Here is a 16033-nt window from a genome sequence, read left to right on the forward strand (position 1 = left end):
CATATAATGCTGTTGGCTTCTCTGGTTTTACAGCAATGTTATAAAGAGTTTACCTCAATGATGGTAATATTGAATTTAATATCTACAACAAAGGAATTGTGTATGTGCTTTGAACTGGAAGATAATACACAGGTTTCTTGTACAGCTCAGCTAATGCACTGGAGATCTAAAGGACCATGTGCTTTGTGCTGGTTTGAGGTTCTTGCTGATAAAGAGTTATAGGGTAGTTTCGGTGACATTTTAAAAAACAGACAATTATACTGGAAGTGTGTGCTGTTTAAATGTAATTGGAGAAAGAATCTGATAGGAACATGCAAATATTGTGCTTGCGTTGATCAAACAGATTTCACTTGCACTTGCTGTCTCTCTCTACTGTTGTCCATAAAGCCTCAGATAAATCAGTTTAATTAGTCACTAGAAGAAACAAGTTAAAAAGTAGGAGAAAAGTTTCTGAGGTCCTGTCCTCTTTTAATTAGAGAAGTCATTAGGCACTGCACATGCTGGGAAGAGATGGTAAATCCTGACCCTACAACTTCATCTTTCTGTCAGTTCAAAATAACAATTCCCACAGCACGTTTGGTTGGTTGGTGGGTTTTGGTTTTCTTTTTGTTTGTTTGTTTATTTCTTTGGGGTTTTTTTCTGTGTGGTGGTGGGTTTTTTGTTTTGTTTTGTTTGTGGGGGGGCCGGGAGCAATTGATCTTATGAGGCTGTTATGTACTGGTTAGGAAAATGAAAAATCCATGGGAGTTTTTTTTCTCCATTTGATACATGTTAGTGTGAGGAGGCTCCCTGTAACAGTGTTACAATTTTACTGCAAAGGTCACAATGACCCCAAGACAAGCCTTTGCTCAATTTCATGAAATTCCTGGCAGAGCTACCATTTACCATACTCACTGCTTAATTATTGTTATCTCTCTGCTTAATTCTGTAGCACCACAGTGAACTCTGAAGTAAGTTCTTACTGAAATGAATCAGGGAAATATAGGACCCACCAGCAGTAATTTCATCTGATGGGCAAGACTGTTTTAGAAAACTTTAAAAGGCATTACTGATCATGTCAATACTATGGCAAAGCCTTTCCCTTGAAATGGGTCTTAACTGTAGTTCGGGGAAGACATGTATGTATCTAGGGTTTTGTTTAGTAATAGGTGCCACATTATACAGGACCTGTCCTCAAGCTTGTTTCAGCTATCTATTAATTGCCCTCTCTTTTAGCCAGTCCAACTATTTCTGTAGAATGTAACAATTGTTCCTGTGTATTCAGAATACACAGGAACAGTATTCATTCCTTTTTCATGCTGCTAGTCAAACAGTGTTGGTTTGATCATTTGTTGTTTTTCTGTCCAAGTAACTGTTTCCAAGCTACTGAAGAATGCAGTAAGGCACTGGGGATCAGAAGTTGGGTAGAAAAGGGTGAGGAGGCATGGGATCTGTATAATCTGTCATAACTACCAAAACAAATGAATGTGATTTTTTTTACCCTTGTCAGTCAAGAATTAGATAGCTAGTCATCTTTATGGCTGAAATCCACAAAGCCAATATGCATTTTCCAGACTGATAACCTTCTTTACCAAGAAGGTAGTCCTTCTCTCATTGTTGGATCTTCTCCCTTCCTGCTCTGATTCCTGGGATTCTGTCTAAATTATTTTCTTGAATATTTTTCAGGGATTTATTGTTAAAGATTTATTTGTGCATGAGGCTCTCTACTGTCTTATAGGGGACATTTTTATCAAGAAAATAGACATATGAAGTTCTGAAGGGCCTTCAGTTAAACAGTTGCATACAAACAACCTCTGTCTCATTACCTTTTAGTTTGAGTCAAGACATTTATTCTTTCTCATTTCTTATAAGGCATCTTCAAGAAGACAAGAAGATGAACATATTAAGAAAAAAAAATACAGAATGTCCTCAGATTCCTCAGAAGTGGACTAGGATATGAGATTTTTAAGGCTAGTTTTAAGTTTCTAGAAAGTTTCCAGGGCAACTATTTTTTACTCTGGAAGCCTATTTCTAATGAAAGGTAAAGTGGAAATTCACTTCATGCACAAAAAAAATCTTAGAAATTTAAGTGTAATTACTGACATACAGCAAGGAGGTGAATCCTTTTTGCTTAATCTTTGTATAAAGAGAGAAATAATGAAAAACAGCAGTACAGGTCTGGGGAGAGGAGAAGGGAAACAGAAGTTGCATAGACAAAGATGAATAAGTTGTCAGCTGTACTGTACAAATTCTTGCAGGTAGTTGCTAGTGGCTTAGATCAATAACATTGCAATGTAATCTAATAGCAGTATAGTCCTTTCCACTTTGTCTTTTTCTTCACTCATCTAGAAATCATTTACTGTGAAAATATCTTGACTTGAATAATAGTATAAGATGCTAATGCTCTTTATTCTGCTGCTCTGCAGGGTTTCCTATACAGAAGAATGACTCCGGTCACTTGCTATTTCAGCATTCATTTCAAGGATGCATGCAGTTTATTCATGTGGATGATCAGCTGGTGGATTTGCATGCAGTAGAGCAAGGTCAGCTGGGAAGCTTTGCCAATGTCACCATTGACATGTGTGCCATTATCGACAGGTAAGCTGCTGAAACACTGCTGGTACTCTGATACACTGATACATGTCCTGCATATTCTGACAATATGCAGTGATATAGGAAAGGGTGTTCTGACAATGCCACTAGTCACATCAAGGGAGTCCTAGCTTTTTAAGAGTGGGAATCAAGCTTAGATAATGTAAATGGTGGCTTTAAATTGTAGATTGTGCAGGGTGCAGTGCAAAGCACAGATTCACGATGTCCAGAAGTATCAGTCTCAGAATGTGTAGTGGCTATTTGAATAAAAAAACTCTGTAACCCTAAACATCCACACTTCTTCCTCCATTCCATGAGTTTCCATTGCCGAGCATGACTTCGTTTGGTATGGGATATTCCTATGGTCAGTTTGGGTCAGCTGTCTGGCTGTATCCCCTCCATACCTCTTGCCCACCCACATCCTCCTGGCCTTTATGGGGAGGGTGCTGGGAGAAAGCCTTGATGCTGTGCAAACCTTATTTTGCACTAGTGGTAGGAGTGGTGTGTCACCGGCACTATTTTAGCCACAAAGTGGGATGCACAGTAGCATGCTATGAAGAAGGGTAACTTCGTCCTTTCGTCCCAGAAAACCAAATATATTCAGTAATGTCAGCGTTAAAGAGCATACTTAGCGGTGTACCAGTGAGTTGTTCTGGTGTGTCAGGCCACTTCAGATTGCTTCTACTCATGGACCCGTTGAGGACTTAAGTCATAGTAAAAAGACGCAGTGAAGAGCTGCTGTCATCAGGTAGAAGTATGTTCTGTCTTCATACACAGCTGAAATTAGAAAGGCCTCTTGTGCTTAGTATTTGGTACTTTGAATTGCTTTGTTTTCTCTTGAATATTTGTTTTTTTAAATGTAAATGGATCTGGAAGAAACAATCTGAAGATACACCTAACTAAACCTCTGCTTTTCCCCAATAATCTAAGCTTATTGACAGTTTGTATTTATCCCACTTATGCTAGTGTCTGTTAGAAGTAATTCCAGCATCACAGTGAAGGTATTTAGAATTAGGGTTTTATGATGCATTACAATGTAATTACAATTAACTTACAATGTAAGATAATTAGAATCAGAGCTTAACAATTCAATTTTGAAAAATAGGACTTAAAGCTTCCTGTTTGTCAATCAGATTAATTTTGGGGTTTACTTCATATGGATGTTATTATAAGGTATTTATTTTTATAATATATTCAAATATTTAATATATTACAATATAATATCATATGCCATACATTATATTATGAGATAGCTCAAATATATTATGGTTTATATATTTAACAGTAATTATAAATTAGATTTATTTTATATAGTGTGTATATATATATACATACCAATTTTATTAATTATATATTTTGATATGAATAACAGTATTTTATATATACATTTTATATAGATATGTTTCATTTATATGAGATAATGTATTCTCACTCTTACTCTGTTCTGGCATCTTGGACCCTGATATCATTGTCATTACATACCTTAAAAATGTAGATCTTACATTTATGGTCTCTGTGCACTGAAGATTGTGTTGCAAGCATGGTAACAATTATATACCAATAGGAAATGACAGTAGTATCCAAGGAATTTGTTTAGGGTTGGTTATGGGAGTTTTTAAGGAGTGAGATGTTCAGCCTGTTGCTTTTCCATGATTAAGTTTATACCTTTTGTCTAAAAAGTATTAATTCCAAGCTTTTGATCTGACTGGATTTTCATGGCTGTCATATTAACATCTGCAAATAAGAGTTTACAAGCCCTTCTGTTACAATATGCCACTATATATAAGATTGTTCATGTATTTTTTAAAGGATCTTAGTACCATGTGTCGTATATATTAATTTAATTTCATTTTCTTTGGAATGGGAAGGTACTTATGTCAGTAATCCTGGGATCCTCCTGCTTTTTTTAACTTTTCTAGGTCTGAATCATGAAGGCTTCAGTCATCATCAGTCTGGAAAGCATTTTCATAGCCTTCCCTCAGTGAACACCACTACTGGGCAAAAAGACAAGCTGTCACATTGAGTTACTCTTACTGCACACTTAGCTGTTTGGCTGAGAAAAAACATGGGAGGCTGTAAATGGTGGCATTTTTCATCATTAGCCAGATCAGATAGCTATGAGGGGACAGTTTTCTCTACAAGAACATGACAAAAGCTGCTGAGGGTGGCAAGCTCTTATGTTGCATCCACCTGGAGGTAACTGCTTCCAAAGTCTTAGGTTCTGCAAAGCTAAACACCTCTCCCATATGGGAGGGGTTTCTGCATTCCAATTCCCGTATTTTTTAATATATTAGAAGAACAGTCACATAATAGTATTACATATGTATTTGGGAGATACAAGCGCTGAATCAGTGTGGATTTACTTTTAGTCTTCCTGTCCTCACTTGAGCATTTTGCTATTGCAGAGACTACATGCTGAGATATATTAAAGGGCAACATTAAAGCTAAGGACCGTTGTCTTTTATCTAGTGGCCAAGTAGTATAAATACGTATATTTTCATGCAAGATATAGTAATTGTAGGCAGTTTAGATGCTACTGAGAAAAAAAAAAAGTCCTGTTTCTTCATCATAATTAACTTTAATTGTATTAGCAATGGAAGTTACATTGTTGTCACAACAATAATGCTGTATTGCTTGTGACAGCACAGGTTACACCTCCTTTACAAACTAGCTTTTACAATCCAAGTAGTACAGTTGTACTTTAGATTTTAGCATAGGACTTTGAACTGAAATTACAACTCAGAACTAATTTATCCCAGCAGTCTCAGAGAACTCTAAAGCTTACCTGACTGTTGTGGCTAGAATTACAAATTTTAATAATCCAATAATAATGCAGAAATACTAAAATTATTTTAAAATATAGTGTCCAATTTGTTGTTGCAGATTACACAGAACATATGTCACTTCTATTGAAAAATCTCTGGGTACCATAAGAAATGACAGAAATGGGGGGAAATGTGCAGTACCAAGAAGTTTAGGTACCTGATTTTCATGTTTTCTGAACATGCAAACATGTGATTCCCTCTGTAACACAGTGAGATTTATTGAATGTCAATTTTTTTATAACATCACATTAAAGAATTAATGCAAGTAATTGGGTATCTGTGGGAGAATATATCTGGGTGATTATTACTCACCTGCTCTGGTCATACACTCTATGTGACAGAGTGCCAATATTTGGCATTAATTCCACGTTCTCTATAGACTATGGTTGCCAATCAAAGTTTGACATAATTCATTTAAACAACAAAACACAGCAAGCATGTTGGTGCATGAATATAACCACAATGTAACTGGCAGCAAGACAGAATTCTTTGGAATGAAAAATCATTGCAAATAGTCTGAAAATCCCTCAATTATGACTCTTCATGTGGACTTTTGGCTTCTGGACTTCCTCTCTGTTGTCCTTCTCCCTCTTCCATTTCAGTGGTGAGGTCATCAGCAAGGAATGAAGCAGGCATCATTCTCTAGTATTCTGTATGGGAAGCAGATGGTGTACCAGTGATATACTGAACCTGCTTTACAGTTGAGTTTTTCCCATGACAAATTCACACAAAGGAAGGGAAGCATAATTGGGTAAGAACTGAAACCATCACTTCAGCCAGCAGGTCCAGGGGGGTGATTCTCTCCTCTTGCTCCACTCTTGAAAGACCCTACATGGAGTACACTGTCCAGTTCTGGGACTCCCAACGTAAGATGAACATGGAGCTGTTGGAGTGAGTCCAGAGGAGGGCTACAAAAATTATCAGAGGGCTGGAGCACTTGTCCTGTGAAAACAGGCTGAGAGAGTTGGGGTTTTTCAGCCTGGAGAAGAGGAGGGTCTCAGGAGACCTTATAGCAGCCTTCCAGTACCTGAACGGGGTCTACATGAAATTTGGGGAGGGACTTTTTATAAGTGCATGTAATGAGAAGATGAGGAGTAATAGTCTTAAACTGAAAAAGGGAAGATTTATGCTAGATATTACAAAGAAATTTTGGTGAGACGCTGGAACAGGGTTTCCCAGAGAATTTGAGGATGCCCTCTCTTCAGAAGTGTTCAAAGTGTTGGATGAGGCTTGTAGCAACCTAGTCTAGTGGGAGGTGACCCTGCCCACAGCAGGGGGCTGGAACAATATGATCTTTAAGGTACTTTCCAATCCAAAACATTCTATGAGTCTCTGTGCCTGGGAATATGGCTGAAAGGCAGTTTCTTCATGTACTTTATCTCTTTCCTCTTCCTCTCCCCATTTGTCTTTGGAATGATACAGACTTCTGATGTGGAAATAGAGGTGGAATCTGCCTTTGGACAAGAGACAGTCAAATGCATTTACTTCATTGTAGTCCAGAAAAGTGACTTTGTAGACGCAGATTGTACCTCAGATGATAGTGTAATAATAGTGCTTTTAAAACTGTGACATTTGTCCCCTACTGCCATATTACCTAACACAGCTCAGTACACAGTCAGAAGATTACAAATCCCACAGAGCTGGCCACAGAATAAGAATGGTTTAATTACCTTTCTCTTCATACTATATATTTGTTTTCTGCAATAATTTTATTTTAATATGACAAAATATCAATTTTCTCACATTTAAAAGACAAAGGGGTAAAATTTGTAAAAACGGGGGAAAGAGGCATGAGAAACACTAACTAATTGAGTTCTCCCATCTGTTCACAAACTTTCTTCCTTGCATTGCGCTGGAAGAAATTAGATAGTTTGCAGATGTTATCCATGAGTCTGATGAGAATTAAAATATATGGTGTTTTAGAGATAAGATGCTGATAAAATTATAGCTTTTGAGCTGAAGATGTCTGATCTGCATCTGCTGATGCAGAACTTTGGTTGTCCTATCATTGGACATCAACAAGAAGAGCCGGGCTCCATCCTCCTGACACTCGCTCTCTACATGTTTTAGTTTCTGAATTGCTACTGGTACTGAGTCTTTGATAGTGATTAGACTTTGAATAATAATATTGCAGATATTATTTGGGGCAGGTGTTATTACATGTTCAGTCTCCTGTTTCTCACAGATACTGCTTTCACAGATATTTTGCTGAACAATAGAATAACACCTTGTAACACAAATGTGATCAAAACCTTTTCTGATACTATCACATTGAACGGAACAGATTCACCTTACCCATTTTATTCTTTTCTGTAGCTAGTAATATTAACATTTCTGAGGATTGCAGTATTTCTGTTTATCTTGACATCTTCTTCTAAGGAAAATGCATCTAGGGAAAGACTAAGGCCTAGATTCTTTGAAGGACTTAAATATGATAATGCTCTCTAGCCTTTGTGGTTCTGCCTGTCAGAAAGGGATGCACAGTTACAAAGAAGGCACTTGAATTCTGTGTAAGCATAAGTATGTAGACAAGCATCAAACAGTGGAATTAGCCACAGCCAAAATAGTGAGCAGGGTACTAGGAAGACTGTAGAAAAATATGACCTAGAAATATCTAAAATGTGAACATACACATCTGTAGTAATAAAGAAAGAACTTTCATATAAAGTTCCTGCTTCCAGCAGTGCGTATGTATTTCATCCGGCAATAGAAATGTGTAAATCAGACTGTACGTAGACACGTGGTATGATTCTTGGTGGACTCAGAAGGGTTTGACAACAGGTTAAGTGAAGTGAGGTTCAAAGGAAAGCCAATAAAACCTAAGTAAATGGTTTATTTTTAGGTTTAGGGCAAGAAAGATAGACTGTCTTACTGTCTACTTTCTGATCCCAAGGAAAAGCATGCACATAGTGCCTATGCATTTTACATTGGCAGCTATTTTGTTATTTCTTTAAGCGGAAGAATCAATTAGTTTATACGTTGCTGTTTTAGAAACGATGCTGGTGAATAAGAAATTCAGTGTTCCAATGCCAGTTAAATATAGTGTTTTCCACTGTGTGGAAGAAAAGGGATTTCAAATGCATAGTGTAGTTCAGTGCCTAGACTTGAAAAATATCATGTGTTTGCAATAGTGCCTAGGACTTAAAGGCTTTACAACTGCTAGCAGGGACCCTTATATTAAGAATTTAAACTGAAATGACATGATACAGTAAAAGATGTTTTATCTAAGGTATTACAGAATTCAGACTTACAGAGATATTTTTTTTTGTGCCTTGAAAAAAAAAATATTATTTTTTGAAAAGGTAATTGTTGCTTATGTGTTTGTGGCATTTATCTGTTGCCATGCGTTCAGCTGGTAACATCTCTGTTTTCTGTCATTGTGATATGTTTCATTATAAAGACAGACTTGTTAGAGGGCAGCGGTTAATTTAACTTCAAGTTTTTATTTTGGCAACTAATAGTTGCTCTATCAGTCAGAACAGATAAAATCTGGGGGAAAGAATACACCAGTTTTCATCGTTGTGACTGATCCGTACATCACTATATGGATTTTATATAATCAGTGTTAGGAGCAGTTGTAGGTCATTGTTCCAAGATTGTTCAAAGCCTCCTACAGGTTGGTAGGAGGATTTATTTGGTTGATTTGTATCAGCCCATCCATATTCTCCTACATGTTTACAGAGCAGTGAGTTTTAAAGGCAATTTTGTGACATACTATTCAGAAATACTGATACAACTGTGACTGACAGATTACTACTTCTTGCCGTATTGTGGTTGCAGGGGAAATGTTTGGGAGGTTTTTTGAGCAAAACTGTTAGATTATATGAAAGATAACATATTTTGGTTTTCAAAGTTTAAATCATTTAATAGCTCTCATTGCATTGGATTGTCATTTAAGAGGAACATTTACTTCCATGTAAACACTATGCAGTCAATGAGAGATGATATTTAAGGAAGACCTTATGTGTTACCTGATTCTCTCAGTGCTGCATAGCACTGTAAATTCTTATTTTGTTCAGCCCTATAGCTCTTTAGGGCTTCTAATTTTTCACATAAAATGTTTACTTCCTGTGTAGGGTTTTTACTGACCCATCCTCCTGGATTTCTGTTTAATACTTAATAACTTTCAGATCAAATTTCTAAAGGTTATGAGGTTGAAAAGTTGTCTAGACTTTTTACAGTTGATGGTGATAGTCAATTTGTACACACGCACAGGACAGTCTTTTAAAGACACTGTCTATTTAAACTTCTTCTTCTACATTCCAAAGCTGGAAATTCACTGTCAGTTTTAATGAACGTATTATTTTTACCTGTCTTTTCATTTTTCTACTAAAGGAAGGATACCAAGGAGCAGAGAATTCCAGGAGAAATATGAAATCTAGCTCCTGAAATGGTTCTTTCCACTTCGACATGAAAATATCTGCTCTTTATCTTTTATATATGGAGTGATTCTTCTGCCTTTTCAATACCACAATTTCTGCAGTTTTTTACTGTACTATACACCTTATTTCTTCCTGACTGTGCCTGTTATGATCCGAGCTGTTATTTCATATTTTGATTGTGAGGAAAAATCAGCCACTAGTCATAGATGTCACATGAATTTACAAAAATAACAGGCTTTATGATTTAAGCTAATTACAAAGATTTATTTCAGTGAAAGGACACAATAACACCACCTTTAAAAGAAAAAAACAAGTTTAAAAGAGGAGATATTTTACATAAATTAGTCACTTTGGGGAGACAGTTGTTAAGAAAAGACAAAAGAACAACTGTTTTATCACTGTCAGGGCTGATTGTCCTTGTGCTCTCTGGCTCGGGGGAGGAGAGGTAGCGTAGGACCCACCATTCCTGCTTGCCTGCTGTTCTCTACTTTTTTTCCTGCTCTGCTGGTGCCGTCCGGTCCCTGAAGCCCAAATGGTGAAAGAGGAGGAGGAGAGAGAGAAACAGCGTCTTCTCCTTTTCTCCTTGAGTTTGTATGCCGCAAAAAGTACTCTGTCTTTTCACTGGCAGAGGCTTTTCCATCTCGAGAACTTCTCTTTCATTTATTGTACTACTTTAGTCGTTGTTTTCTTGCTAAATTTATTATCTTATTCTTGACAGCATGCCAGGAGAGCTTCTGATCAGCATTCTTATCTTTAAACGCCTGCCAGGCATGATACAAAACTGAAACTAGCTATGTTTGGGGTAAAAAATCTGTTAATTGAAAATAGCTTTGATATACTTTTAAAAGAGTAGCAAAAAAGTTGATTTGAGAGACAATTTCTTATTTTCAAAGTGTTTACATCAGTGCCTTTGAAGCTGTTCAATAAACTCCAGCATTTGACTAACTCAGTACTATTACACGAGCTAACCTTCTCAAAATCATTAACATAACAAAGTTACTTCTTACTCAGATCCAGCACTGTTAATTGTTGAATGTATAGCTGCCTTTCTTCTTCATCCTCTCTGAAGGTCTATTTATCTTTTAAAATTATGGTTTATATTAGTGCCCTTCATATTAAATTTGTGTACCTGAAGTATTATCTTTTTTGATCTTTTATTAATATGACTATATTAATATTAATTTGATTGTTTGATTCAGGACCTCATAGGACAGTAGCAAATCTCTGAGCATACTCACTTTCCTCTGGTGGCTTCTTGTTTTCAGTCAAGATTAGTCACAATATCAAAAGATAATTACTACAATCTTTTATCAGAAATGCCCCTCTTATGGGCGTTCATTAGCTTTGTGTGCTTTTATTTACAGCATTTACTTGAACTTGCCTCCTAATTTTTTATATTTAGTATTACATCAGTGCTTGCCAGTATGTTCATTGTGATGAATGTTCCACTGGCCATGTGACAATTATTCAGAAGATGGCACAAAATAAATTATGATCTTTTCCCATTGACTGAAACTCTCCTTCATCTGCTCACATAGTGGCAACATCATATATCTTATTTATGCAGTCTTACTTTAGCTTTTTTGAAAGCCTTTATTTTATTGTTCTTACCTCCTAGTAATGCCTTTACATCTCTTTTATTAACTTTATTCTCATTTCAAATTTTAGAGAATATATTCTTTTCCATTTCTCATGACAGTCTTTTTGTCTCATTGCTGTTGTTTGTTCTTTGACTGTGTAACTATTATTTATCTCAGTGGTACATTTCATAATGCAGTTTGTATGAAATGTGCTCTGCAAAGTGTAGTTGCATGGTTACATCTCATAAAAGTACAGAGCAAACTGTCTTTGAACAGTATAATTATGTTTTGAAAGAAGTAAAGTTCCTGATTTGATATGTGTATAAGGCTTCAGTAGTTATAAATACATTTGAACAAAGAGCGTTTTGTCCTTGAAAAATATGCTTTCTTCTTTTTTTAATACTGTCACTCATCTTCATGTATTATTTAAACCTAAGAGATGTATACCTATGGGTTCATTTATTTTATTCTGCTAAAGTACAAGCACCAAAGGAAAATACAGTTACTAATCACAGTAATGTGAAATACTTTTTTAAAAGTTCATATCTCCATTTAAATAAGTAATTTGTTATCCTAAAATATGAGAGAAAGAAGGAAAGAAAATTATTAGTGAAGAAGTTCATGAATATGTAGAAATTTAAAAAGCAAGTTGCTTGCAAGCATGAAAAGCATAATTGGACCCAGTAGACAATGCTTATCATACAGTCTGAGAGGCTCGAACAGTGCTTTATCTTGTCTAGGCCATGCTGCTACTTGTATTGCAGAGTTTTGCTGGTTTTGCTACAGAAAGTGACAGTGGATGGTAGCTACAGAAATCTCAGGTCAGGATGAACAGTAAATTGGTTTTAAAAATAAGAAACTAGATTTTAAAATTCGGCAGATAGATAAGCTACATAGCTGGAATGGTTTAAGCAGAAGCTAAAACCTTGGGGCAGAGAGTAGAGGGTTCCACCTGGCAAAGAAAAAAGGCTTTCTGCATCAGTGAATAATAATGTAATCAATAACTATGTTTCTTTAATTCAGAAAAATAAAGCAAAATTTTGGTCCAGGCCCTCTATCTACTCTCAGTCTATAGAATAGGGAACAGGTTATATAAAATGCATCAGAATTTTTTGCATGTCTAAAAGAACCTACTCTCTAAGTCCATGTCATTCCTGTTACAAGAATTCAGCAGAGCACATGGGAAAATTGTGAGAGCTTCTTTCAAAGAAGAAAGCCCTTAGGAGCTCTAGTGCTGATATTTGATAAGAAATCTGTCTTTTTCTGAAAATACCGTTTAGACCAACTTCTCTCTTCCTCAAGAGTAGATGATTGTTGGCAGGGGCTACAAATTGTTTTCTCTGTCGTACTGAATGTGCTTCTAACAGCCAGTTTGATTATATGAACAGTGGTCACAGAGTTTTCATTATCAATTTTCAGCTGCTGAAAGAATAAATTCTAAATAATTTCACTCTAAGATAAGTAAATAGTAGGGAAATTGTAGGGTTGGGTCAGTAAGTTTTTAAAAGGAAAGGCCTTTAAACAGAGAGCAGATGGATAGGCCATAAACACCATGAAAGAGGCTTTTTTAAAAGTTGCCATGTTTCTGCCTCCAGAACGATTGACAGAATGGAATAATAATATATATTATATGCATATATAATACATATATATACATATATATACACACATATATAATTTATACATATATTATGCATACATATTATATATGCACATGGAATGTATATAATAAGTAATGGAATAGTGATATGTCAGAAATTTTACATGATACATATTTCTCATGATTCTTGCAATGACATTCCACAAAAGCTGGATAAAAAGACATGTTAATAGAAATACAGAAACCATTACATCTAAGCTGTGCATCTGTTTTTTCAAGCTCCCAGTTACTCTATCACATTATAGAACAGGAGCTCAAATATAAATGTTTGGTTCTGATGGCTTATGTTTAATTTTCATAGTTCACTTCTATCATGGTGTTCAGAGGAAAAAAAAAACATTTTAACAGATAGTGATTACACGGTCCACTTATCCTCTGGGTCATTGTTTTCATCTCATATTCTGATTATTCAGGCCTTTTGCTTTAATTCCTTTGAACTGTAGTAGAGTAACGCATAAAGTCACATAAAATGGTGTCAGGTAGAATGTAACAATGATACTATACAATGGAAAAAATTACAATGGGAGTCTGTTCCAGAAATATATACAGGTATCTTCATATGATCTTTGACTACAACAAGAAAACTTGAAATAATGTGAAAAGTGATCTGCCTGACATCAGTAGTTTTTAATGGATGGCACTTTCGCACATAGCACCATTATTCTCACATTTGTCTTGCATACTGTGAGAACTGTGAATGGCTGATTACCAGAGCAAGTACTTCAGTATCAATTACTGCATTAGAATATACAGGCTCATGATGTAGACCCTTCTGTCTTTGCTTCTAAGGTATTAAGTCTGGACCTTTGAAAACCCAAACATGGATACTATTCAGAGCTGCTTTTGCTAATTTTTCCAAGACCTAGCTCCTTAGAATTATAGTCAAACCACTCAGTGGGAACCAAAAGAAAATATTATCATAGACTAAAACTAAAATCACTTGGCATTACAGAAGATAAGAAGTTTTACCACATGAATACCTTATCAATGATACCTTCTCCTGTTTTCCTTTTCTATTGTTTCTATTATTTAAAGACAATCACATAATCATTCCAAGACATAGAAAGACTTCTGTATCTTTATGCAATCATAAATTTATGAACCTAAGGGTTAATTTTATTTACAGTTAAAAATATGTATTGTATTTCAAGTTAATTTTTTCTAGCTTTAACTTGGACTTTTCAGATATTGTTACCACTTTTGTACTTACAGAAAAAAAAAGTCCTTCTCCAAAATTTATTCATCATGCACACCAGAAGCTTCTGTGGAAAAAAAGAAAAGGAAGTTCTACACCCCATAGCAAAAAAAAAAAAAAAGGTGTGATTTTCCAAACTCATGTAATTCTTTCTAACCTTTTCTAATTTGTCCACATTAAAAAAAAAAAAAAATGCAATTTTGTGGTCCAGACGTTCAATTTTTGCCATTACTGGTAAACAGCTACAGGCTTTGTGTTCGGTCTCAGCACTTGTCTGGGTTTGCTACAACGTGAGCTGGTTGCAACCTTGCTAGTAGTTGCCACTGGCCACAAGACTGGTGCCTGACCAGGAGGGGCTACAGCTCAGCCATTCGCACAAAGTGAAGGTCTGACAGACCCTGACATCCCCATGTTACAAACATAAGTCCTTTGGGTGACCTGCAGGTATGACTTGGTTTCGTGAAACTTTGAACCTTCAGTATGGGAAAGAGGAAAAAGACTGTGGTTGGAAATGTGTAAAAGTAGCCCCAAGGGGCCTCAACACTGATGACAGACTTCTGCTACTATAAACGGCAAACTCCACCTGGCCAGGACCTTAATATAGCTATATAGCTATCTTTTTCTACCTCCTACCCATGTTCTTCTTAAGGAAAAATGCTAGCCTGACAACCCCGACTGAGAGGGTGAAGGTGGGCAGAGTAATCAGGAAGAAGAGTAGGTACTGGGAAGGTTTTGATAACAAATTTAACTTTATCATTCATGGGAATTTTCTGTATGAATTAGACAATTAGAATTATTGTGCTGTTAAGCATGAACCAGAGATTCAAGAAATTCTTACCTCCATGTTAAGATGTGTTCTTTTTTGCTCATGACAAGATATTGAGTGTAGCATACTGAACTACAAAGAGGACTTTTACTTAAAAGTCTCACTAGTCCTGTGTGATTAAGCACACTGTTTTCTTTTTACAGTCTTCTAGAACTGAATCTGGGACCCATATTCCCTCTCTTACAGGAAACATCAGGTTTTTAGTTAAATTTTTACCTGAAGATAAATCCAGTTCTGGATTCCACACTACTATTTTTTCCACCAAAAGATTTTATTCAAAGAGCTTGTATTTGGGTGTATTAGAAATTGTTTGGATGAGCTAATTTTACCAGGAAATCTCAATAAATATTTCCTAACTTTTACAGTAATGTAACTTTGTTGAGAACATTTTTTTCTTGATCCTATAAGAAGCCTTGTATGTTTTGATTTTAAATAGTTCCTATTACATCAAACTGAGAGAAAACAAACATCCCCTCTACTTGGCATGAGTTCTTTAATCAATTATTAGTTTCCATACTTACTTTACTAAAAATATATTTGAATTATCCCGAAACAGAAAGTTTATCTTCAGGAAGAAAGCAGTATTACAGATTAGGGAGTTTCTGAATAAAGATGAGCAGTATATCTTTGCTTGTTTGTTTTGTGTGTTCTGGTTTGGGTTTGGACCTTTTTGGATTTTAATTTTTTAAAAAATTTCGTATTTAAGCTGAGTGCTTGGCCCTCTATTGTGATGACACCACCACTTCTGTTAACTAGATTAGTTATTGCATAGAAGTTGTATCAGGATTAATGAATGCTGGCATTCATTGAGCTATGTTGACTGGAATATTACCATTTTTCTTACGTTGATCACAATATTACCATTTTTGTATACATTCTATACTTCCTATCATGGTTCCTCTCCTTTTGGTAGGATTTACATCAAGCTAAACTGCCTCTAGTTTCTAGTTTCTGAAGTCATTCACAGTTTTCAAATATTGACATAATATTGAAT

At 35.8% G+C, this 16033-nt stretch overlaps 1 protein-coding gene across 1 annotated transcript in view; it reads left to right on the forward strand.

The window, feature by feature from the left end:
- CNTNAP2 (contactin associated protein 2) overlaps positions 1-16033 on the forward strand; it is an 830415-nt gene that overhangs the window by 516196 nt on the left and 298186 nt on the right. Inside the window, exon 10 of the mRNA XM_071736230.1 lies at positions 2406-2577. Within this exon, the coding sequence (XP_071592331.1) occupies positions 2406-2577 (172 nt within the window). The remainder of the gene's footprint in view (positions 1-2405; positions 2578-16033) is intronic.

The sequence above is a fragment of the Heliangelus exortis genome, chromosome 2 (assembly GCF_036169615.1).
Source record: "Heliangelus exortis chromosome 2, bHelExo1.hap1, whole genome shotgun sequence".
Lineage (NCBI taxonomy): Eukaryota > Metazoa > Chordata > Aves > Apodiformes > Trochilidae > Heliangelus > Heliangelus exortis.